The sequence below is a fragment of the Ochotona princeps genome, chromosome 1 (genome assembly GCF_030435755.1).
Source record: "Ochotona princeps isolate mOchPri1 chromosome 1, mOchPri1.hap1, whole genome shotgun sequence".
Classification (NCBI taxonomy): domain Eukaryota; kingdom Metazoa; phylum Chordata; class Mammalia; order Lagomorpha; family Ochotonidae; genus Ochotona; species Ochotona princeps.
Window position 1 is genome coordinate 118,787,197 of NC_080832.1, and position 23,193 is coordinate 118,810,389.

Genomic DNA, 23,193 nt, shown 5'->3' on the forward strand with positions numbered 1-23,193 from the left:
TTTTACAGCCACTTAAGAGTATCCAGTTCCAAAGAGAAAAACGGCTGAAATCCGGGCGCAGCGTAGGCCTCAGCGCGTGCGAGAGCCAGCTCCTAAAGGGCAGGAGGCGGGCAGGGGGCCGGGTCTAAGTCCACCGCGGGCGCCACTCGCAAGGCGGGCGTCCCGGGCCGCCAGCCGCGGAGGAGGAACCTCGGCCGGGCCGCTTTGGTAGGGCTGCCTCGGGGGGCGCTCCTGGTGGCCCAGTCCGCCTCCAGCGAGCGCGTTGGCTGGGTGCCCCACGTTGCGTCTCCTCACACCTTTGCTCCCGCAAAAGCTGAAATGTAGCTGCATTTATCAGAAGGCGTGGAAATCTTGCCAAGAAAATTCAAAGCTAAAGTTGTTTCCGCCCGGTTTCGAACCGGGGACCTTTCGCGTGTGAGGCGAACGTGATAACCACTACACTACGGAAACGAGCTGGCACGAAGATGGCCTCCGGAGCTCTTGTGGCGTCCCCGGCAGGCCCTGCATCCAGGCGTCGGGAAGTCCAGGGGCCCAAACCAGGGCCCAACGCCTGCGTGGTAATTCCGTGGTTCCCAAAGGACTGGATGCCCAAGACCAAAAAAAAAAAGAGAATACTTTGACTTTCCGGACTGGCCCCTCGCTCAGCCTGGAGCCCTGGAATCTCACAGCTTCCCTGAGTGAAACAAGTGAGAATACTTGCATTTGAACCAAAAGACGAAACCTCCCCGAGCCAGCCAGGAGTCGAACCTGGAATCTTCTGATCCGTAGTCAGACGCGTTATCCATTGCGCCACTGGCCCGAGCGGCGGGACCCTCTGCTCGCCGCCTCAGAACGCAGGCCCGGGGACCCCGGCCCAGGCCTGCGCGGCTCGCCCGCTCGCGTTCCTCGCGTGAGCTTCGCACGGGCTGCCCGGGCCGCGCTGCACCAGCCCGGGGACTGAGAGCGCTGCAAGGGGAGCCGTCCGCCTTCTCCCCGTCCCGTGCCCTTCCTCCAGCCCTGCGCTCTTTCCGGCGTTCGTACAGCTGTTAAGTTTCGTTTGCTATTCCTTGCGCCCGCACAAGACTGCCTGCGGTGACAGAATAAAGAATGTTCTGAGTTGCTGGGAGACAAGGTGAGGACACAGGGGCTGGAGCGAGGGAGGCAGGAAGAAAAGGGGAGGAGCGAGAAATAACTGCGGGTCTCGGGGAGGAGGAGGCGAGCTGCAGCCAGGAATTGCCAGGGGGAATACTTGGGGGTGCGTACGGGCTCGGAACCCACACAGCTGCTTACAAATGCCTGTTTTCTCAGTCTCATTGAAAATCCTTAGCCCAGTGTCTGGTGAACTTTATAAATCGAGGGCAACTTTGAGATTAGAAAATCATCGCCTTCAGTTCATAAAGGTTTAATAGCCTTTAGCGACGATACATGATCCTGCTCTTCAGGCAGTAATCCCCTCCCTAGCCCTTACACAGCACTCCTGAAGGCCGGGTCCAAAGCCTGGGAAGAGCGAAGACAAGTACCCGCTTCCCGCACCTCAGCCTCGCAGTTCTTGCAGGGTATTTACCTCGAAGGAGCCTGAGCAACCCAGCTAGACGGGGAGATGCGCTCTTACATTTCTTTCCCGTTGAGCAGTGGGCCAAGAGTGATGTTCTCAAACCAGAGTGCGCCTCCAGTATTGTCACAGTTATAAGGAACGCTGCTAACCAGCTAAGACATGTATCGCTTTCCAATTAGCTCAGCCACCAGCCACCCACCCACCCCCTACCCGCCCCGTCCCTTGCTTTGTTCAAGACTGAAAGGAGAGAAAAAAATATATATATTAAAAGGCAAAGGCCGGTTTTTCCTGCCTCCCAGTGGCACACGCAAGTCCCTCCATTCTGTTATTACTTTAATAGAGCATTTTGCTTTTGTTTTACTAGGAATAAGGTTTGTTAGGCTTGCTCGTGCTTCCTGGCTTTTTTTTTTTTTCAACTATGCTAAGCTGAGAAAACAATCCACCAAGTTGGATTCGGAGATCCACGGGTGCCATTCGTCTCAGCAGGTTTTGTACTGTTGGAACAGATGCTGCTTTCCTTCCCTTCTTTCCACATTGCAGCTGACAAAGGCCGTTAGGGTGCCGCAGCCACTGGTGCACATGAGACCCAAAATGAGTTACGAGCCAGTCAGGCAAGAATGGCAGATGCCAGGACTGGGTGCGAAACACGCCAGGCTGGACGCCAGTACAGGGCTGGAAGTGGGCCTGGTAGGGGAACTCTGGGTACTCACCCGCTAGGCTGCAGCTGCTGTTCGTGAGCAGGAGAGCTGGGGCTGGGAGTAGACCAGGCTGGACAAGGAGTGGCACCCGCTGGCGTACATGTGGGCCAGTCTGGGGATGGGTCAGATGAGTTTGCAGCTCCCATGAGTGTGCAAGAGAGCAAGACAGGATGTGGGATAGATCTGGCTGGGCTGCAGCACATGCCAGCGAATTCAAAAACCAGGGCTCAGGATGGGCCTGTGAGGGTTATTGGCGCGTAGCCCTGCCACAACTAGGCCACAGTAAAGACCAGGCCTGTGGCGGGCTGGGCTGGACTGACCTGGGCTGGGCTAGCACCTGTTGGTTTGGTTTGCGTGAGCTGGGGGAGGCTGGGGGTAGAACTGACCCTCCCCATCCTAACTGGAGACCCACACAAGCGTGCATTCCTGTCAACTATGCAAACAATATTAAAAGTAAATTAAAATTAAAAAAAACAAAAGCCACTACTAGTCTTTGACCTACACTGTTTGCCTCAGAAATTCAGGACCCACTGCCTTCTTTGACAACCCTCCCACCACACCCTGCACATAGCTTTTTTTTTTTCCTTTAACAGTCACGCTGCTCATTGCAGATTTGGGAATAGGTTATTTGGGACCACAGAGTTACCTTCCTCCAGGTGGCAAGTGGGGTGAACCCACTGCCTCCCTACATGGCTGTCCTCCCTGGGTGGCTAATGGCCAGCAGCTGGCCCTCAGCATTGCTGGTCTAATACTATGGCCTCATATTGCAGTTTAAATTGAAACTTTAAATATAATGAAAGAGAGCTAAATGCCTAAGTTTTAAAAAAGGAATCACACTAAAATATTGTATCAAAATAGTTAAACATTATGACATAATATTTATGGTCCTTCATTAAAGCAGAAGATGGTGTAAAACTTAATTTCAAAGCAGCCATGAATATACATGATATTTTAACAAATCTGTAGCAATTATATTTTGATGCAAAAATGATTGTGCTTTCCAATAATAATATTCACAAGGGCTGAAATTCCACTGTAACTTGTTGCCTCCATTTATAAAAAAAAAAAAAAAAAAGAAAACAGAAAATCCCGGTAACAAGTTGTTCAAAATAAAACTTTATTTTCTTATCCAAGTTAACAGATCACTTTTCTGTGTTGGGTACAGAAGTGGATACTAAACAGGAGTTTGGAGCAACTATCTCAGAGTTTTCAAAAACTAAGGTAACTGTGACCCCCTTTTCTTGTATTCTGCTGTGGTCACGCAGAATGGGAAAGGCCAGATAAGAGGACTGCCCTAAGGCACCTACAAAACAAGCCTCACCCCAGGGGGCTGGAGGCCTGAGCCCAGCCTTTCTCCTCAGAGCTTCCACCCACATCCCCTTTGTCATGCAGATCTGAAACTTTCTCTTGGCTGCCCCCAAACTTTCAGCTCTGCTAGCCAGGTGGCACAAGAGTTGGAAATCGCCACAGTGAGTTTTCTCTTTTGGAAGTTCTACTCCTAGCTTCCATCTTTTCGCCAGTGATTTTGTGAGAGTCCACAAAAGAAGTCTGAGTTAGTAGTACAGCGCATATGTTGTATGTGTGTCACATGTATGTGTGTGAGTGTGTGCTTCCAGGAACTGGCTTACACAATTCAAAATGAGCCTGGCAGGTCTGTAACTTAGTGAGAAAACTAGCAGGTGCAAACGTGGGCAGAAACTGATGCTTTAAAACTTCCTCTTCAGGAAAGCCTGACCTGTTGAAGCATTCTAGCTGATGGGTAAGACCCACCTCCGTTGAGGGTAATCTTTGTTTCAAGTTAACTGACAGCACATGTTAACCACTTTTACAAAAGGACATCATAGCAATATCTTGATTTGTGTTATCTATTTATTGTGCTATTAAATAACTAAATACCTAGCCTAGCCAAGCTGTCATGTGAAACTTATAATGGTGATCTCTCCCCCTCTGTGTATCATGCAGTTTCCCTCCCAGGCATACGGAAAATTACACTGCCTGCCACTCCTATATTTCGTGACATTGTTGCCAACCGCTTGTGCCTTGGTGATCCTCACCTTCTCCAGCCTGAGAGGTGAATGGCAAAGCCTGGGTGAGGTGTCTATGTTACAGACCAGAGGCCAAAGAAACCAAGTGGTAGTTGGGCATGCAACCCTGACTGGACTCCTGTCCCTGCCTTCAGGTATGATGTTTAAGTGCCAGAAAGATGACCCAACAATTGAACGTACCCAGAATATGGGACAGGGAAAGAAGGTTCCTTCCATTTGCATAGTTTTGATTAATCACACACCCTGCCTCTCCTAACACTTAAGTCTTCCTTAAGTTGGACCTGTCTGTCTGATTGGTAAGAATCATCTAGTTAAGGCCTATTCCCATATAGGTGACTTGGGTTTCCCTAAAATACCACCCAAGTGTTGCATATAAACACCACCCAGTCCTGTGAATATTGCCAGGAGGATCTCTGTGGGAAGTCATTTTAGTTGACACTAAACAGGTCAGGCAGTTGAGCTGGCCCGGTTCAGGTTCCCTGAGAATCCAATACATTAGAGTGAGCTTCACTCTTAGTGGGGTGGAAGGATCAGGAACTAAGGTCTAGCTTTCCCAGGCCAGAGCTGCTACTGCAGGACAAACCCTGAGGGTGGACTGGGAATGCCAGGCTGCTAGCCCCTGGGGCTGCTGGCCCAAGAAACACAAGGACACACAGACTTGGTGGAAAAGAGTGCCTCCTGCTCTTTTATTTTACTCCTCATATATATACCTTCTTCTCTAGGGGAGGGGGGGAAAAGGGAGGGGTTTCCTGGAAGTAATTATCTTCATTGAAGCAGGGAAGTAACTAATCATCTATATTGAAACAGGGAGGAACTAATTATTTGAACAGGAGCAAGGGTGAAGGTTCTATTTCTTTTGTGTTACACAGGATGTTCTGGTCTAATATCCTGCTTGCCCAAGGCAGGCTTTGCAATGCAACAGGGTGTCAGGTAGGCCAAGTCTAAGGCCCATAAGTCTGGCTCCTAACAGAATCCAAGATCTGATTCCTGTGGGAGTGGTTCAAATCACTTGAGGGATCCCTCTCATTCCAACCTTGGTAGGTCTTGTCTCTGGGAACAAGGAAATGCAGAGACCAGGTTGGGGGCAGGTTATACTTCTCTTTTGGAGTACAGTGTAAGAATCCCTGGAGATTCTCTGGTTAGGGTTCTGAGAGCACAAGGCACAAACTTGTGTTCTTCCTCCCTTCATTCCTGATTCTGTGTATAGGTAAGGGGATGGCTGCTACTGCGGAGTATTCCATGAATCACATTGACTGGAGAAGCACAGCAGGTGTATGTGAGCTCCGGCCATCTGAGGGGTACTGGAAGAAACCTCATAAGGGAGATATAAACCTCCTTGGGGAGACATCCCATTGATTCCCATTACCTGACTGGACAGAGAGAAGTTCTGATTAAGAGGCTAGTAGTGAACAGGCAGTGTCTGTAAATGTAAATTTACAGTGTTACTTATAATGTCACTGAGCCTAGGCAGTCCCCTCCATAACAATGGTTGCTTTAGAAGCTGGATAGAGCGAAGGGCTTTTTAGCTTGAGGTCTACCAGGAGGCCTTCCACTCACAGGGTAGTTCCATTTCCAGGGGCCTGGCCCTTTGTGGAGCTTAAGGGGCTCTTCGAAAGCAGCTATTTCCCTGGTTCCCTGGCTTCCCACATTGCAAGCAGGTGCTGTTTGAGGTTGGACTTAGCCTTGTTGGGTCTCCTTAAGAGCAGATCACTGGGCCCGGCGGCGTGGCCTAGCGGCTAAAGTCCTTCCCATATGGGTGCTGGTTCTAATCCCGGCAGCTACACTTCCCATCCAGCTCCCTGCTTGTGGCCTGGGAAAGCAGTCAAGGATGGCCCAATGCGGGAGACCCGGAAGAGATTCCAGGTTCCGGCTTCAGGTCGGTGTGCATCGGCCTGTTGCGGCTCACTTGGGGAGTGAATCATCGGACGGAAAATCTTCCTCTGTGTCTCTCCTCCTCTGTGTATATCTGGCTGTAATAAAATGAATAAATCTTTAAAAAAAATAATAAAAAGAAAAACTAGAAAAAAAAATTAAAAAAAAAAAGAGCAGATCACTGTGAGAAACATTACTGGGCCTCCTGCTGCCGAGTTTGCTCCTCTTTCTCCTGGTTTCCAGGAAAGTGGACCACAGAGACAGCCTGTAGGATGTCAGCCAGCGGGATGCTCTGTTCTTAAGTCATCAATGAACTGAGCTTTTCTCTACTCACAGGCATGTTGTGACAGTGATTTCCTGTGAACCCCAAGAGGAGAGCTATGTCCTTTAGAGTATGTTGATGACCTAACCCATCTGTCTATACATTTTGAAGTCATCTCCCGCTTAGCTTGGTTAGGAAAGGAGGATGCTGTTTACTGTAGCCATGGAGAAGTAAATGTAGCTGTGATATGTAGCCAGGCTAATTGATCTATTATATGTGGCCAGGCATTATTACATGAAAAAGTTCTTGCCTAAATTTAACATAAATATACCATATTTTTTCCTCAAATTATTTATGAATATGCTTTAAGAGGAGTATGCAAAACTGTAGTTGAGGGGGAAATATGGAACCCTAAATTTCATTAATTTACAAGAGGCACGTGTTTACTGCACATAGTACTTCAGGAAGGTCATGCAGAATTTTGTAAATACTTGTGCCTTTTAGACTTCTGGGTCTTTTTCATTAAGATATCAATGACTGAAAAAAAAAGATATCAATGACTGATAACATAACAAGGTCATTAGACTTCTGCAGCTTTTGGACATTTGTTTCAGCAATATTTTATATGACACAACCTGATAGTTGTCTTTTACAACTGTTTGCAAAGTCTGCAGATTTCACTAACTTCCATCTGTTCTAATCACATTCTCCGGGGCAGATGTATTTTAACTGAAAGTTGGTAACCCGTACAAACACTCAGGCCCCCGCTGGAATGTCATTCACCCGTTTTATAAGCCAGATGTAGCTCGGTGTTAAAGAAGGAACGGGGTGGAGAATACCGAAGATTTGCATTAATTTGTAGTTTCATTTCCAAGCAGGGCCGGGTCTTACATGCTGGAAGGAATCCGGGTGAACCTGGGGCCACTGCCCTCTCGGCGCCCCAACTCTCCAGACCCTCAGCACCCCAGGCGAGACCCGCGGCTGGACCTCCGGCTTCAGCAACTGCTGGGCGGAGACGCCGCGCACACCTCGGTCCAAGATATGCCTGACGCCGTTTTCCTGCGCCTAACTGTTTGCGCATTTACGTGGTTTGCTAAGCGGCGGGAGTGCAACAGGCCCTCAGTCACAGAACAGAATCAACGCACCAAACAAAAGCAAACATCATCCCTTTCCTTTCCAAGAGAAAGCCAGCTGACGTGCTGGCTCCGTGGCTTAGCTGGTTAAAGCGCCTGTCTAGTAAACAGGAGATCCTGGGTTCGAATCCCAGCGGGGCCTTTTGTCCTTTTCCCATTCAGGCTAATTGTAACTTGGAGGTTGTTGTTCCCAAAGAGACTTCTTCAAATTCATTTATCTTGATATGAGGTGACTCCTGTTGTAGGCAAAAGGGGTCCCCCAGCCAGTTTCTCATTATGAAAAAGAATTTCCCCATTTCCTGATTTGGGTTTGTGTTTTTATTCCATGGAACCACATTTTGTGTATCAAATACAACAGGAATCAGTGAAGCAGAGGGACACATCACCACATCTGCACTCCAAGCATTCTGGTCATTTTGTTTTCTTTCCTGGGGCCCAAGCAGATACACTCCTATGATCGGCAAGAAGAGTTTTACAAAGGCCGGTGTGGGAATGAAGGATGATCCGGTAGAGGGTTTTAGCAGCTCTGCCCACCCAGAGGCCAGTCAAATCCAACATATGAAACAGACGGAATAAGCTGGCTTTTTGTTGTTGTTGTTGTTGTTGTTAAGTTGATTTGCACTGATAGGTTTTTCTTGGGTGAGGGAGCTGGGGGAGAAAGACTCAAAGTGAAAATTAATATTGGTCACCATGCATTGAGGAAAGCAGCTGTTGCTGAGGTGCCTAAGGCAGTGGGTAGCGCCCAGGAAAGGCAGATTTTAACTCTGGCAAGGGCGGAGTTTCCACTTCTCCCAAACTCTTCAAGAGGGAGAAGGAAGTCATTGTTACTCCTAGCCAAACATTCTTACAAAGAGACACCAGATCAGGAAACTGGAAGTTGACCAAAACTGCTGCTCATCCCTTCTTTTTTTTTTAAACATTAGATTAAACTTTATTTTAGTGTTGTGGACTAAGGAGTTGATTAGCACTCGTTAAACTGGAATGGGCTTGGGCAGACCTTCTCCGTATCCACGTTACCGGCTCTGCTGCCCGGAACATTTTAGTATTGAAATTCCTCCCATCAGCCAAGAAGTCCCAGGCCAAACCCAGCAATGCTGGTTCAATTCTAAGTGAATTCCCAAGGTGACAGCAAATTCCTGAGCCTGCAGCAGCAGGGAACCTGGGAATTAGCACTGCCCCCAAAGACCCGCCGGACACCCCTGAGAGCTTCGAGGTGCACCCCCCACCCTCCTACCTGCCTGGCGCCTCTTGCCCAGACTGGCCCAGGCGCTGTATCCGGACTAGGTCACGGCCTCTGCTACCTGGGGGGAAGGAATGAGAGATGGGGAGGGGGTTAAAGGTGGGGGCAGTGAAAGGTAGTGAGAAGGTGAAAGGTGAAGAGGGTATTAGCTTTTTCCACAAACCCAAGACACCTGACACAGCAAGTGAGAGGCCTTTATCTCAGCCAGGTGGTAAGGTGGGGAAGGGAGAAAGTGAAAGCAGAGAGAGAGCAGAGACAGCACAAAGAGAAAGAGAGACAGAGCAGCGCAGAGAAGAGCTGAGAGACAGAGTGGGAGGAGACAAGAGAGCAAAGGGAAGAGGCACCTTTATAGTCTCGAGGTGGGTTTGGGGAGTGCCAGGTCAGAGACTGGCAGATGCAGCTGCAGGTCGACACCTCAAGGGATTGGTGAAGTGCACGGTTTAAACTTGAAGGTCACTAAGCTTAATTAGGCAAGTGGGCTTTAAAGGGATTGAGAGCTAGGAGGTTTACGGTAGTGCTGGGTAACCAGGTATTCAAGGGGACCGAGATCTAGGGTATTTAAGGCAGCACTGGGTCAGCAGGCATTCAAGGTGACACTGAGTCCAGGATGGTGGGGTCAGTCTTGGGGTCACTGAATCACTCCTTACATTGGGGTGAGAGGTGAGGGGATGAAGGGTGAGGAGGGGGTGAGAGGTGTGGTCCTGGAAGGGGGTTCCAGCTTATAGACCACAAGTTGCAGGCCTTACTAGCCTCAATAACAGCACGGGCCAGCTCCTTACAAACTCTCTTGATAAATAGACTGTTGATTCCCTTTCTCTGAGAAGCCTGCCTAATAAAAGTGAGTACTCCACTTATTGCCAGGCATTTTTTAAGCACTCCATGAACATCCCTACAACTTGGTTCTGACCAAGGTGTACTTAATTCCTAATTGTAAAGAGGAGAGTGCCCAGGCCCAACAATGCCAAGTTCCTTGCCCAGAAGCTCACTGCCAGCTGGTCAGTGGCAGAGCCCAGGATGAGCCCAGTTGCCCGGATTGAGCTGGACCAACCTGCCCCCTCCAAGGCTCTCTAAGTGCACTTGCCACTCCAGGTGCTTCTGCTTGCCATTTTCCTTACTCTGTTGCAGCTCAAATGGAGACTTGGAGTCATATTTAACCTTAACATTGGGGTGGGTAGATGTGTAATAAACGTATGACCGACCACTTGGGCAATAAGAAGAGATTCTGCTCTTTGCTAGCCTTGACAGTGACAAAACTTAATTTCTAGGATACATAAAATCACTTTTCTTTCTGTGTATTCATGGCTATGCATTTTGGGAAATTTTGGAAAGCAGGAACTAATATTGAACTAATGTATTGCAAAGCCCCAATGAATTAAAGACCTCAGCTGACTGGAATATCCTCCTCCCCATACCTTTTGAAAAAAGGGAATTCAATCTAATGTCTGATTACGAAAGCAAAATATAATGTGAATTTGTTGTACAATAGTCAGTATTCAGAATCTTGATGCCATTCCTGCCTTCCAAACCACAAACAATGTTCTAATTGAGAGATCCGTCAACCTGAATTTGAGGGATATTCCTGGAGATGCGCTGACCTGGAACTTCTGTGTTCTGAAATGCAAAGTTGGTTGTTGGGGTTGAAGTGAACTCACAGCAGGTCTCTATGCTTCAGTCAAAAGCAATGACTCCAGTGTGTACAGAGCATAGCAGTGCCAAAGCAACCAAGGAACAGAATTAGATCTGTGACAGAGACATTTACGTACATTAAAAACACAGGCTCTCACACCATATGCATGCTCTACAGAACACACATGCCTTTTCCAGTGATGGGGGAGGAAGGGAGGCAAATGAGTGAGGAACAGAAATTAAAAAGGAAAAAACAATGCATAAATGAAGGAGAGATTCTTGAAGATATCAGTGAGAAGAATGAATGCTACTGAAGAGTTGCATTCATTTAACTGCCTTCCGAAGAGGGAGATTAAAGTAAAGAAAAATAGAGAGAGGAGATAAGTTAATCACCGTCCTCCAAGTTACTTTGTGAGAACACTGCAGCCATTCTAGACGTAAAATCATTTTTGTTGTTGTTCGTTAATGTTTTTATTTATTTAAAATTTTATTTATAATAATTACATAGTTGATCAGAATAGACAGGCTGGAGGTTTGGGGATAAATGGGTAAAATCATTATTTCCAAGTTTGTTATTTCTTCTTGTTGTTTCTGGGGGAAGGGGAGAGATAAAGGGAGAAGCCACACCCAGCTTCCCAACTGTCCCAGTACCCAGTGATGGGGAACCGCCACCGGATATCCACCATAGCAGAAGAACAGAGCAAATTGGACAAGAACCCCAGCCAAACAATGACAGCAAGGATCTGTTTGAAGGGAGACTTCGGGTTGACTGTGTCAGCCAACAGACCTTGGGAGGGCTGCAAAATCCTTGGATCAGTGACATCGAAAGCATTTTGGAACTATCTAAACTGCTTGGGCAGAACCCTTGGAGCATGCACACACCGGGAGTCTAAGTGAATATGAATAATGTTTTAGAAGTGTAGCTATTGCTTCGAACCGGGAAAAAAAATTGATTAAATGTGGTGCGTTTACCTGGGAGGGAAAAACAAAACTCAGGTTGTCAGGAGTGGGATTCGAACCCACGCCTCCAGGGGAGACTGCGACCTGAACGCAGCGCCTTAGACCGCTCGGCCATCCTGACGAACTGTGTAACATAGCAGTTTAGAACGTACTTAAGTCAGTGTATCGACGCTAGCCTCTTGTTTTCTGCCAAGATAAGTGGATTCTTAGGTTAAAGCTAAGCCGCCACTACGGCGACAGGAGAGGACCGGGCAAACGCGCCTGGGAGCGCCCGCCCGGCCACCACCCGCAGCGACCCCGGCAGCCCCAGGCGGCCGACTGGGATTACTCAAGATCCACCACGTCACTCAGATTTCAACCCGGAACAAGGAAGCGCCTCAGGAATCAAAAACGTCACCGAATAGACAGGACTCTGCCCACCAATGGCAAGCCCGGTTGAACATTCCTGACCTCGCTTGGGCCTAAACAGAGAGCACACCAGCTGCCGCGCGCTTTTTGAAGAGTATAAGCACCGCGCGCCCCTTTCGGCCCCTTGCTCTTTTGCTGTAGGTAGGTGGTGGAGTATATTACGGCCACCTGTCGCTTAGAGTACAGGGAATATGGTGGCCGTAGACACGCCTGGGGTCCAGAATTGCCCCCTTCAGAGAGTGTGCTTGAGATTCTGTCAGGATTTTCCTTGAGGTGTGTGTAAACCGAAAATTTAGAAGAGTAGGTTTGTAGCTAACTCATGAAAAAACAGAAATGTAGTGACCCGCGAGTCGCATTCTGTCCCTGTGGACAGCAGGGCTGGCTGACCTGCGGGTATTGGAACTGGCGGGGTGGGGGGGCGGACGACTGCTGATCCCCCTGGGGGCAGCAGAGGAGAGAGAAAGCATGGCACTAAACTACCGCGCCCGGGAAGAGCAAGTTCGAAACACAGCCGCCGGTTATCAGGTACTACCATTAAAGATTCCCTCAATGTTTTTTCTTCCTTGTTAATCTAAAGAGCTGGCTTCATGTACTTAGACCATTGACCATTTATGTGTATCGTGGTAGAAATGAAGTGACTCCTTACACAAGCAGGGGCGTAGGGTAGGCAGCCACAGGCAGTGTGGCCTTTTCCTAAGTAGCTTGATTCTGTGCCTCCCTGCTGCCCTCAGGCAGCATGCAGAAGGGCACCTTTTTGGCCAGTTACATTCCCATGCAGGTTCTTTCCCGTTTTGGTTCAGGTCTGCTTGTTGTGGTTAAAGAAAGCAAGGCTCAGAGGCTCCTTTCAGCAGACACATTTATTAGGTACAAACCATGGGAACTGCTATCCTGGCAGTTGAAAAGGCACAGAGTGGAAAGTGTGAGCCAGGGTGAACTTGCAGTCCAGGAGTGAGACAAACCACTAAGATACAGGAAAATACTCAGGGCAAATATAAACAGATGGAATGAACCCAGCTGTGCTGAGCATGGAAACACAGTGCCAGGGTCCCTGGGGAGGTGCAGCACATGGCAGAGCTGGGCAGGGAGCTGGTGGTGGCTGCTCAGGGAGGAAGACAAATGATGGTGTGTGAGGGTTTACATGATCGGAAGAGGATGGAGGGGCCTGAGGCTGAGACAATGACTTGATAGGATGCTTCCTGCAGAAATCTGTGAAGTAGAGGGCTTATGCTACAGCACAGAGAATAAGAGAATTTGAAACTCACGGAGTCAACAAAGTAAGATTAGCTTGACCTGCAGACCAGGCAAAAAGTTGGGGACAGAGAGAGGCAGAGAGGTTGAGGTGCAACCGTGCAGATAACTTGGAACTGTCTCCTCTATCACACTTTCTTCAGGGTCCACTAACCTGTTCATATCTGCTCTTCTACCCCCTGGCTCAGCTGCCATATGAGCACGGTCAGCTTCCTCACTTTCGCAGGATGTGGCTTAGACAAATTAAGAGCTAGGTCTACAAGCTTCAGGGGTATGCTAGGGGGACATTGGTGGCCTGGGCTCACATCTCTTGGCTCCATTCTGATATTTCGTCTGGGCTCCTTTAAGGAATTTCAGCCTGAAATCATCCTTCCCCAGAATCCTTTGGATTTGCCCAAAATGCTTCTTTCCTCCACATACCCTTATTCTGGATACCAAAACATTTCTGCCATAACCCCATGCCAACCTAGCCCCACCTTGAATCCAAAGGTATCAATCCTTTAAATTTATCCCAAAACCCTTCCCTGGTTTCTAACCATATGTGACAGAAAGATACTAACAATAGTTTAAGAGTCACCCATCTGTGTTAGGAAAATTGGTACAGAAGCAAATTCTCCCCACTCTGTAGCAGCAGCATCAACAACAGCAGCATAACCATCCCAAGACAAATTCATTGCTGCCCAACAAGAAAAACAAGGCATGGTTGACACAGGTAGACTCGGTGATGGAGAAGAAGGTTTGAGCAAAGAAACTGAGCTAAGTTGGGCCATTCCTTATGGTGCCCCTTGGCTGGCTTGGGCAGAGATTAGTTTAGAATGGAGAGTGTCTGTGTCCCCCGAGGCAGCGTCCTCCCCCATGGGGGACAATGGGATATCCTTAGAGAACCCCTGGGCCTCAGTGATTACTGGGACCTCCTCAGGCCCACCAGCAGTGGAGCAGATGGTCAGGGGCTTTTTACCACAGGACCACAGGCAAAAGAAGGGCCGGACGGGACCAGAGAGGGAGATGTTGGGGAAAGTATAGATGTGGGAGCCATCAGCCATGTTGTAGAAGGAAATGTCTCCTGCCTCATAGTCCAGGAAAACTCCAACTTTGCGTGGGGGGCCTCCCAATGGCAGAGGAGTCCGGAGCGGGGTGAGGGCCCAGTACCCATTTCCATACAGTTCTATAGCCCAGAAGCCATTCTCAGGCGTCATGGGGTCAAATCCTTTCTTGACCACATTCTCCCTGCACACACCAATGGCCCAGTCGGTCCTGTCCCCCACCTCTACCTCCCAGTAGTGCCTGCCCGAGGTGAAGGCTTCACGGCCCAGCACACAGGGCCAGGAGTCAAATCGCTCTGCCTTTTCGGGTAGTTTCTGACGTGAGTCTTCCAACCGAACGGATTTTGAATCTTCATACAGGAAGAGGTGTGGGTGGGCTGTGTCTGGATCCAGAGTCACATCCACTGGGGAGAAAGACAGAGAGCTGGTGTGACTATAAGTGAAGGTGATAGGGCCAGTCCCTTCTTCCACAGAGACGAAGCTACGTTCTTCGAGTTGAGGGTCTCCCGAAGCCAGGGGCTGCTGCTCAGAGGTCTCCATTTCCCTGGCCCATCCCTAATGGGCAGCTGTGGGGGATATAAGGGCCCACTGTCCCTAATGGGACTCTCTTAGGAGTGTCTGTCTCTGGGCCACCTGCAAGGATCCTCTGTGTGCCTCTAGGAAAGTGCCAAGGCCCTTGGTGACCCCTCCACACTCTCTGCTCACTGAAGTGTGCTAGTGTTTTCATATCCATAAGGTGTACACTTGGACACAGAAACCCAGAGCCCTTGAGAATTCACAGCTACTGACCTGCATGCAGTGTGGCCTTTTTCCATTCTGCAATGAAAGAGAGAGATTGTCACTGACAGATTGTGCAGTAAGACAGAGAAAACCTTGTGACAGAAATAGCAACAAGAAGACAGAACTTACTGAGTTCCTCCAGGAGTTTCTCTGGAAAACAAACAAAAAATCAGTCAGTGGCTTTTTCTTGTGAATGTGAGGGAAAGAACAAAGCTGGTGTGGAAGACACATGCAAAGCAGAGATAGTTTAGTTCATGATTGCATAATTCACGGTTATCAAGAAATCCAAAATAAGAATTGGGTTTTGTTCTGTTTCCTAGGAAATGTACAGGAAGTTCCCCCTGGCGTTGATCAGATCTTTGATAGCATGATCATGACTGGGAATTGGAGTTAGAGGTGCGGATAGCACCTGGGAGGAGATGGAAACCAGGCCCCAAATCTGACTTCTCAATTAGAACTGGTTTGACTCTGTGACCCACACCTTTGTTCTTTTATGTTGGGTGTTTGTGATTTCAGGAGCCTTAGAAGTCTACCCAAGTTGCCGAGTTCTATAGTCAAACACCTTTCTGTTAGAGGCCATTCTGCAGAACTCGGAGTCAGCTCCCCTCACGAGCACTCCTGGCACGTAGCCCTTGTGGAGTCCATGACTTACCTTTAGAGCCGAATGCCTTCTTTCTCTCTTGGGCTCTTTCTTTATATAATCTCCAGATGAAAAACATGGACATGGTAGTGAGAAGTCCTAGGATTATCAGAACAACAGCAACAGCCACCACCCAGGGAGGCAGCCTTGGGAAGAAGCGAGCTAAAACAAAATATACAGAGAGGAACTTTACTGAGAAACTCAAAGCCAGCCCAGCCATGCCACCTCTCCCATGGCAAAAGCCGTCACTCCAATGTTACTGTATGCAGAAACATTTAACTCGGAGCAGGAGTGGGCAGAGAGAGAGAGAGGAATGCAGTCTCTTGGGGATTGTATGTGTAAAATAAAGACTATAATGGGCCAATTCATGTCACTATAGAAATTTGTCTATGCCAATGCAGAATGGGAGCCAAAAGGTAACGAGGAAGAAGAAAGGTCACTTCTGTGTGTGACAAAATAGGATTCATTGACCAAAGAACAAGGAAAGCTTCCTGCCTGAGCAATGTGAGGATTTGCTTCCTTGAGGGCTCTGGGAATCTAGACAGCGCTCGAGCAAGGAATGAGGATGGGAATGGGGGAGGAATGGAAATAGCGGAACTAAATAAAGGAACTTTGTTTATTTAAGGAGCAAAGGCTCTGGACTAGAAATATTCCAAGGGGTGAAACTTCTGGGGCACAGTACAATAATAGTTCAGTGACTAAATCCTTGCCTTGCATCCACAGGGATCCCATATGGACATCAGTTCACATCCCAGCTGCTCCACTTCCCATCCAGCTTGCTGCTTGTGGTTGGGAAAGCAGTGGAGGATGGCCCAAAGCTTTGGGACCCTGCACAAATGTAGGAGACCTGGAAGAAACTCCTGGCTCCTGGGTTCAGAATGGCTCAGTTATGGCCATTGAGGCCATTTGGGGAGTGAATCAACAGATGGAAGATCTTTCACTCTTTTTTTAAAAAATGATTTATTTATTTTAATTGCAAAGTCAGATATACAGATAGGAGGAGAGACAGAGAGGAAGATCTTCTGTCCAATGATTCACTCCCCAAGTGGCTGCAATGGCCAGACCTGAGCCGATCCGAAGCCAGGAGCCAGAATCTTCCTAGGATCTCCCACGCGGGTGCAGGGTCCCAAGGCTTTGGGCTGTCCTCGACTGCTTTCCCATGCCACAAGCAGAGAGCTGGATAGGAAGCGGGGCCCACCGGGGTTAGAACCGGCTCCCATAGGGGATCCCTTGAACAGTGCGTTCAAGGAGAGGACTTTAGCCACTAGGCCACCGTGCCAGGCCCATGGAAGACCTTTCAATCTGTACCTCCTCTCTGCAAATCTGCTATTCTAATAAAAATAAATTTTAAAAATAAAGAGAAACTTCTGCATCTCTGATTCTCCTAAAAAGGAAAACATGAGGTTTTGGTGGTAAATATGTTCAATTTATGCATTTAGAATCATTACTTTTCTAATGAAGTTGGTAAGATTCTCTCCAGTCAGCAGGAAAAGGACCGAGGAGGGAAAAGTAGGCAGCTGTGCGATGGGGTTCTTTCTGGACAGCTGTCCCAGGCAGTGTAGCACAGGAAGCAGCAGTGCATGCACTGACCTGGTACAGCAATCCCTGTTTCTTTCTCCTGGTCTAGAAGGGAGTTCCGGATGCAACAGGATATGTTCCTCAGGGAGATGTCTCTGATGACCATCGAGGCAGCCACTGTGAACAGGCCTTCTTCATCAGCATTCATGGACTCTGATGCAGATGCAAGTTTCTCTCCCTGGGATGTTCTCCACTCCATCTGGGGCTCTGGGTACCAGCCCACTGAGGTACACTCCAGGCGGATCTCTCCACTCTCTTGAATTTCCATATGGATGTGAGGATCAGAGCCTAGAGCTGTTGAGAGATTCTGTCCTTAATACTCTAGTGTATGCCCATAGAGCTACAGGGTTTGAGAAAGAAGAGAGATGGTGCAAGCCAATTGGGAATGGGAGGGATTCATGTCCATAATACAGCATTCAAGGTAATGAGGCATCAGTGCAAGGAATTTCAGGTACCTTTGCAGAGAGTCTTTCCTTACTGCAGTCTAGCCTTTGAAATTAAGGCAGAAATGTGATGAGCAGGTATGGGGGTGATTACTTAGCCAGCAGAACAGGAAGACCAATGGCTTACAGGCAGGTTGGTGAAGGGAGACTAGGGCTTCAGAACTGGGGGAGAGCTTTGTGGTTATGAAAAGTCTTTGCGGGCGAGAAGGAGAACGAAAACAGAGAAGGAGTATCATTGAGAGGCAAGGAACAATAGGCATCTTCATTCTGTTCTGTTTTGTGCCCTGAGACTAGTCAACAATTCAGTTTTCCTTTGAGCGTGATGTGATGCTGGTTCAAGGATTTTGTTAAGGGTTTCAACCGATGTTCCCTTGTCCCATAAACCCTAACACACAGCAGCAGCACAATGCTATTTTTTTCTATCTATTCAGCCTCAGAAAACCACTGAGAATTAGAGAAGAATTTTTATACACATGTATACAGACACTGCTTTACATTCATATTTCAAGTTTGTACAGGTGACTATAATACTCTCTACATGAAAAGAGCTATCATTTTAATCAGATTTCAAAGGCACCTGCCATTTATAAAAGACAATAGCAGCTTGATGTCATCAAATATCTAGGCTTTGGGCCCAGCATGATAGCCTAGAGGCTAAAGTCCTCGTCTTGAATGCACTGGGATCCCATATGGGTGCCAGGTCTAATTCTGGCAACCCTGCTTCCCATCCAGCTCCCTATTGTGGCCTGGGAAAGCAGTAGAGGACAACCCAAAGCCTTGGGACCCTGTATCCGTTTGGGAGATCTGGAAGAAGCTCCTGGCTTCAGATCAGCAGATCTCCAGCCGTTGTGGTCACTTGGGGAGTGAATCATCGGCAGGAGATCTTCCTCTCTGTCTCTTCCTCCTCTCTGTATCTGACTTTCCAATAAAAATAAATAAATCTGAAAAATCTCTAGGTTTTTATGCCTTTAAAAGATTTTTTCATGAACATATGAGTTATAAATGATCCTGCCACAGGGGGCACTGTTGTGAAGTGGAGATCCCAAATCTGCAATTTTTTTTTCAAACTTTGTCTCTGAATACATACAAGGAATCTACTTACATATTATACATTTTTAGCTTAATCTAAGTCACAGAACTAACACAAGTATACAATTGACCAAGGCAATTTCTCATATATTCCACTTATCTAATTTTGCTTCATTGTCCCAAACCCTGCTGGATAAATGTTTCTCCAGTTTTGAGGTAGAGAAGGCTGCTTAAAAGAGGGTTTGTTTAAGGCCAGTCACTCTTATGTGAGAAAGGCAGGTCCTGGGGCATATTTTCCTCCATAAATGCTAACCACTTTCTTTATCATTTCAACCTGAATTTTGGCTTGAAGGGAAAAAAAAGCGAAACAAATAAGGATTTTTTTCTAGATGGGTGCAGACTATTAGCTCCATAATCTTAGTCCTTGGAGATGAATCCCTACAGGAGCCTCAAAGCTTGTGGGGTGCTTGCCCTCAGCCTCAGTGATGGTGAAACAGACACAACTTAGACATTCCATTCGGGGACTTTTTCAAGTAAACGAAGGTGTATCCTTTTGGAAAAATGCTACCCAGCCACATCTTATAATTGTTTAACTATTTTCTCAGGGGAATGCTCCATCTGGGATTGCGGGGAGATGGTGGGAGATCACTGAAGTAAAGCATAGGCTATGCCCTGCCCTCAACTTCCTGTCCACTGGTCTACTCCAGGCCTGCCAACCCCTCAGACCCCAAAGGGACTTGGAAATGAATCTGATGGTTCCCAAGGTAACTGTAACAAAGGGAAACGTAGAACGTGGAAGGCTCCAGAGGAGGTCCAAGGCCTCTGTGCACTCACCGGCCACGCTCAGGCGCACGGCGGCCTCCTGGTAGCTGGAGTCCTCCCTGAAGACACACCGGTACTCGCCATCGTCGGAGGCCCTGATGCCTCGGATCCTCAAAGCCGCGATCCCCTCAGCGAGCTCCTCCGGCACCAACGTGGCCCTCCCGCGGTACTCGGGCATCTGCTCGTCCTCCAGGTCACGCCCGGCCTGGTGCACCAGCACGGCAGGCGAGAAGGTATGTCGGAACCACCGCAGCTCCACGTGCTCGGCGCTCATGTTCACGGACAGGTGGCAGGGCAACTCGGCGTCGCCACCCACCATGGCCAGGATGGGCTCCAGGGGGCTGAAGCCTTTCGTGGGAGCTGCCAAAAACGATTAAACAAACAAAAACAACCCTGAGTAGATTCAGGCACAGCCCCTGTTCTTGCTACGAAGTCCCCGTACTAACTCTCATGCCAGTGACCACGTGAGAGATTCCGAATGCACATGCATGGGGAGAACAGAAGAGGACCGCTTACACGCAGGGAGACGCCCAGCTTTGCAGTCCGGAGAGGAGACTCACCTGCATCCAGGATGGGCAGCTGCAGGAGGACGAGGGTGAGCAGATACCGGGGGAGGGTACTGGGGGAAATGGCCATCTCCCCGCGCTCTGGGCCAGCAGCACTCTGAAGTGAGTCCCTCGGGAGCTTCAGCCTAGGAGAGGCATACACAGCGGTAACTGTGGGTTCTTCAGGGACCCCTATTCTCCGCACTCCTCCTCACAGTTCTTCCATCCTTGTCTGCCTGCTCCCCAGTGGAGATTTTTCAGTCCATGATGACATCAGCACCAACCCATTCCCTAAAATTAATCAACAAACCAGGCCCTGAAGCCCCCAAAAAGAAGTCAGAGAAGAGAGGCATTGTACCATTACTGGGTGGTGTGAAAATGAATAAATCTTAGAATCATTATGCTCAAAAAATAAACAGCCTATTCTAAATACAATAATTTAGCATTTGCTTCTAGCAATAAAAGAAGAGATGAAGGCCATGGAAACAAAAGTGGGAACCGAGGAAATGGAACAAATAAAGGAACAAAGATGGCAAAAGATAAGCAAGAAAGGGTAGCTGAAGAGTGATCGGCAAGCTTGGGGGTCAGGAGGAAGGCAAGGAGGGGCCCACCATCCGCTGCTGGCCGCCCGCCCGCCCTCCCAAGGGCACGCACCAAGCTGGCTGATCTTGGAGGAAAAGGCTCAAAGAGTGGCTGCTACTAGATGAAAAGGTGGTGTGGCCTGTGGGCAAAAGTTAAAACCCAGCAGGAAAAGGAAGGGGAAGTGTTCTCAGAAGACCTGCCCCCAGGTAGCCTGTTGCATTTACTTTGGAAACTAAAAGAAGTTTTCCAAGGAAAATGAAAGCTGGATCTTTTGACAAGCGGGGCTAAATTAAAAGGGATTGAGAGAAGGAGGGTCATAGAAGAAAAGGAAGAGGGGATCACTGAAATTCTCAAATGAGCTGTGAGGCCTCCAGCCAGTTAATTTATTTTTCTATTCCTCAGTTGTTTTTTTTTTCCGCTCTCAAAATAAAAGGGGGGGAGGGGAATGGACCCAGTGCAGTAGCCTAATGGCTAAAGTCCTTGCATGTGCCAAGATCCCATATGGGCACCAGTTTGTATCCTGGCTACTCCACTTCCCTTCTAGTTCCCTGCTTATGACCTGGGAAAACAGTCGGGGACAATCCAAAGCCTTGGGACCCTACAACCAAAAGAAGGTCCTGGTTTCTCCTGGCTTTGGATCAGCTCAGCTCTGGCCATTGCCACTTGGGGAGTGAACCAGCAGATGTAATATCCTTCTTTCTGTAAAATCTGACTTTCCAATTAAAATAAATAAATCTTTAAAAAAGCGGGGATAATACGAATATTTCCCTCCCCTTAGAGTGGTGTTAGGAGTGAAGAACCTAAGTGTTTTCTGCTTTTATAATTTCTGCCTTACTTGCTTGGCTGGGGTCTGTGTGAGCTCTGGGTCTGACAGTCCTACAGGACACCTGGCAGGTCACGTAGGCAGAGCACTGCTCAGGAAGGAGGCCCTGCTGTTAGATAAGACCCTGCCTTATAGCCCATCAGTTTGTACTTTTTGAAAGTTGCTTGCCTCAAACTCACCTGTGAACTCGCTCTTTTTAAGTTAACAGATAAACTGACCAATCATGACTGTATAATTATATGAAGTTGGCCTGAAATGTATAAAAAACCTGAGCTGTCGAACCTTGGTCTCTTTTCCCTCTTCTTTTTTTGTCTCTTCTGCTTTAGCTTCGGCTGCTGCCGCCCCAGCCCAATAGCTGGGAGCCGAGGTTGGTTTGAATAAACTGCCTTCATGCATTTGCATTGACTTCAGACTCCTGGTGATTTTCTGGGGAATCTCAAAATCTGGGCATGACAGGAGTGTGAATTGAGATTAAGTGGAGAAAGAGCTTGGAAGATAACAGAGGCTCCAAAGAAGGTCAGTTGTTAACCTGTTATTGTTTTTGTGAATTGAAACATGAAAAGGCAGGTGCCAAGGCCTCCTGAAGCTACTGACTGTGGTGCAGCTCAGCTGGAAGCCAGCAGTGAAGGTTGGCTGGTGAGTGGACCAGGAGATAAAGTCTAATTGTAGTCCTAAAGCCATCGCCTTCAAAGCAACTTGGGAGGCCTGCTAGTTCTTACTTGGGAGATGATAATAAGTTATGGAAAAATATTTTAATATTTTTATAAAGTGGAAGTCACCTTTCATCTACCAACTAATGATAGTTCACTGTTCAATATAGTTCCTTTCAAATGTATTGTGTTTGTAACATAAAACCAATCAACGTATTTTTTGATTACTCAAAAGTATTATGAATAGTCATATAAATGCCAAGACTGTTTTTTATTTCTAGCATGGATAATATAATTCTTAATTTAAAAATAATTTTTGATGAACAGTTAATAATCATACATATTCATGGGAGATAGTGTGGCATGTCAACACAAGGATGCAGCATAATCTGCACTTATCAGAGTCATTCACATATACAGCTCATCATTCCTTTATGTTTGGACCCTTCTAGACCCTTTTGCTTATTTGTTCATAAAATATATAATAGGTTATGATAAGCTATAGTTACCCAAATCTATTGTGGAATAAATAAGGTACATTATATACAAGACTTTCTTCACCCTTTTAAAGACTTCCTGATAAACTGCCTGATACACTTCCTGAAATAGAGTCGTGGGAGCCAAAGGGTGTGAGCTCCTGCCAGAGTCGCTTCCTGGAGTGACCCGTCATTGTCACCAGCCCAAGGCCACGCTAAGGCTTGTTGTTTCTTCTTCTTTTCATTGAGATGGATGATACTGACCAAATATTATGCTTTTATATGTTTATTTTCATTTGTTTTTTTAAAGGTTTATTTATTTTTATTGCAAAGTGAGATATACAGAGAGGAGGATAGACAGAGAGGAAGGTCTTCCATCCAATGATTCACTCCCCAAGTAGCTGCAACGGCTGTAGCTGAGCCAATCCGAAGCCAGGAGCCAGGAGCTCTTCTGGGTCTCCCGCGCGGGTGCAGGGTCCCAAGGGAGCCTGGAACCTCTTCCAGGTCTCCCGTGCAGGTGCAGGGTCCCAAGGCTTTGGACAGTCCTTGACTGTTTTCCCAAGCCACAAGCAGGGAGCTGGATGGGAAGCAGGGCTGCCCGGACCATGGATTCCGGCGTGTGCAAGCCAAGGACTTTAACCACTAGGCTATTGTGCTAGGCCCTATTTTCATTTGTTAATTAGCTTCTCAATGTTTTCTAGAAATAGCTTCTGAGATCAATTGTCCATTTTTTCCCATTGTTTTCAAGACTGGCAC

At 47.8% G+C, this 23,193-nt stretch overlaps 1 protein-coding gene, 1 long non-coding RNA gene and 4 other non-coding genes across 6 annotated transcripts in view; 2 read left to right on the forward strand and 4 right to left on the reverse strand.

Annotated features, from left to right (window-relative positions):
• Nucleotides 1–377: 377 nt before the first annotated feature.
• Nucleotides 378–450, reverse strand: TRNAV-CAC (transfer RNA valine (anticodon CAC)). Its single transcript has one exon. It is a non-coding gene; the product is annotated as a tRNA-Val (tRNA).
• Nucleotides 451–726: 276 nt separating this feature from the next.
• TRNAR-ACG (transfer RNA arginine (anticodon ACG)) lies at nt 727–799 on the reverse strand. Its single transcript has one exon. It is a non-coding gene; the product is annotated as a tRNA-Arg (tRNA).
• A 6,813-nt stretch (nt 800–7,612) lies between these two features.
• Nucleotides 7,613–7,686, forward strand: TRNAT-AGU (transfer RNA threonine (anticodon AGU)). The gene has a single exon. It is a non-coding gene; the product is annotated as a tRNA-Thr (tRNA).
• A 3,722-nt stretch (nt 7,687–11,408) lies between these two features.
• Nucleotides 11,409–11,491, reverse strand: TRNAL-CAG (transfer RNA leucine (anticodon CAG)). The gene has a single exon. It is a non-coding gene; the product is annotated as a tRNA-Leu (tRNA).
• Nucleotides 11,492–13,688: 2,197 nt separating this feature from the next.
• LOC101529414 (butyrophilin subfamily 1 member A1) lies at nt 13,689–19,997 on the reverse strand. The gene is made up of 7 exons (XM_004598384.3): nt 19,922–19,997; nt 19,374–19,721; nt 17,080–17,361; nt 15,502–15,651; nt 14,979–14,999; nt 14,859–14,885; nt 13,689–14,473 (listed from the first exon to the last, which is right to left on the reverse strand). The coding sequence occupies exons 1-7, from the start codon at nt 19,995–19,997 to the stop codon at nt 13,800–13,802; spliced, it is 1,578 nt and encodes a 525-aa protein (XP_004598441.2). The 3' UTR covers nt 13,689–13,799.
• LOC131480824 (uncharacterized) overlaps nt 19,287–23,193 on the forward strand; it is a 41,605-nt gene continuing 37,698 nt past the window's right edge. Inside the window, exons 1-2 of the long non-coding RNA XR_009245846.1 lie at nt 19,287–19,594; nt 19,819–19,956. This is a non-coding gene — a long non-coding RNA (uncharacterized LOC131480824). The remainder of the gene's footprint in view (nt 19,595–19,818; nt 19,957–23,193) is intronic.

Coding starts and splice junctions, on each gene's coding strand:
- LOC101529414 (XM_004598384.3), bottom strand. CDS start 19,997: ATGGCCATTTCCCCCAGTACCCTCCCCCGGTATCTGCTCACCCTCGTC. Junction 15,000..15,501: donor GAAGGCATTCGGCTCTAAAG/GTAAGTCATGGA, acceptor TTTGTTTTCCAG/AGAAACTCCTGGAGGAACTC. Junction 14,474..14,858: donor AAAGGCCACACTGCATGCAG/GTCAGTAGCTGT, acceptor CTTTCTCCCCAG/TGGATGTGACTCTGGATCCA.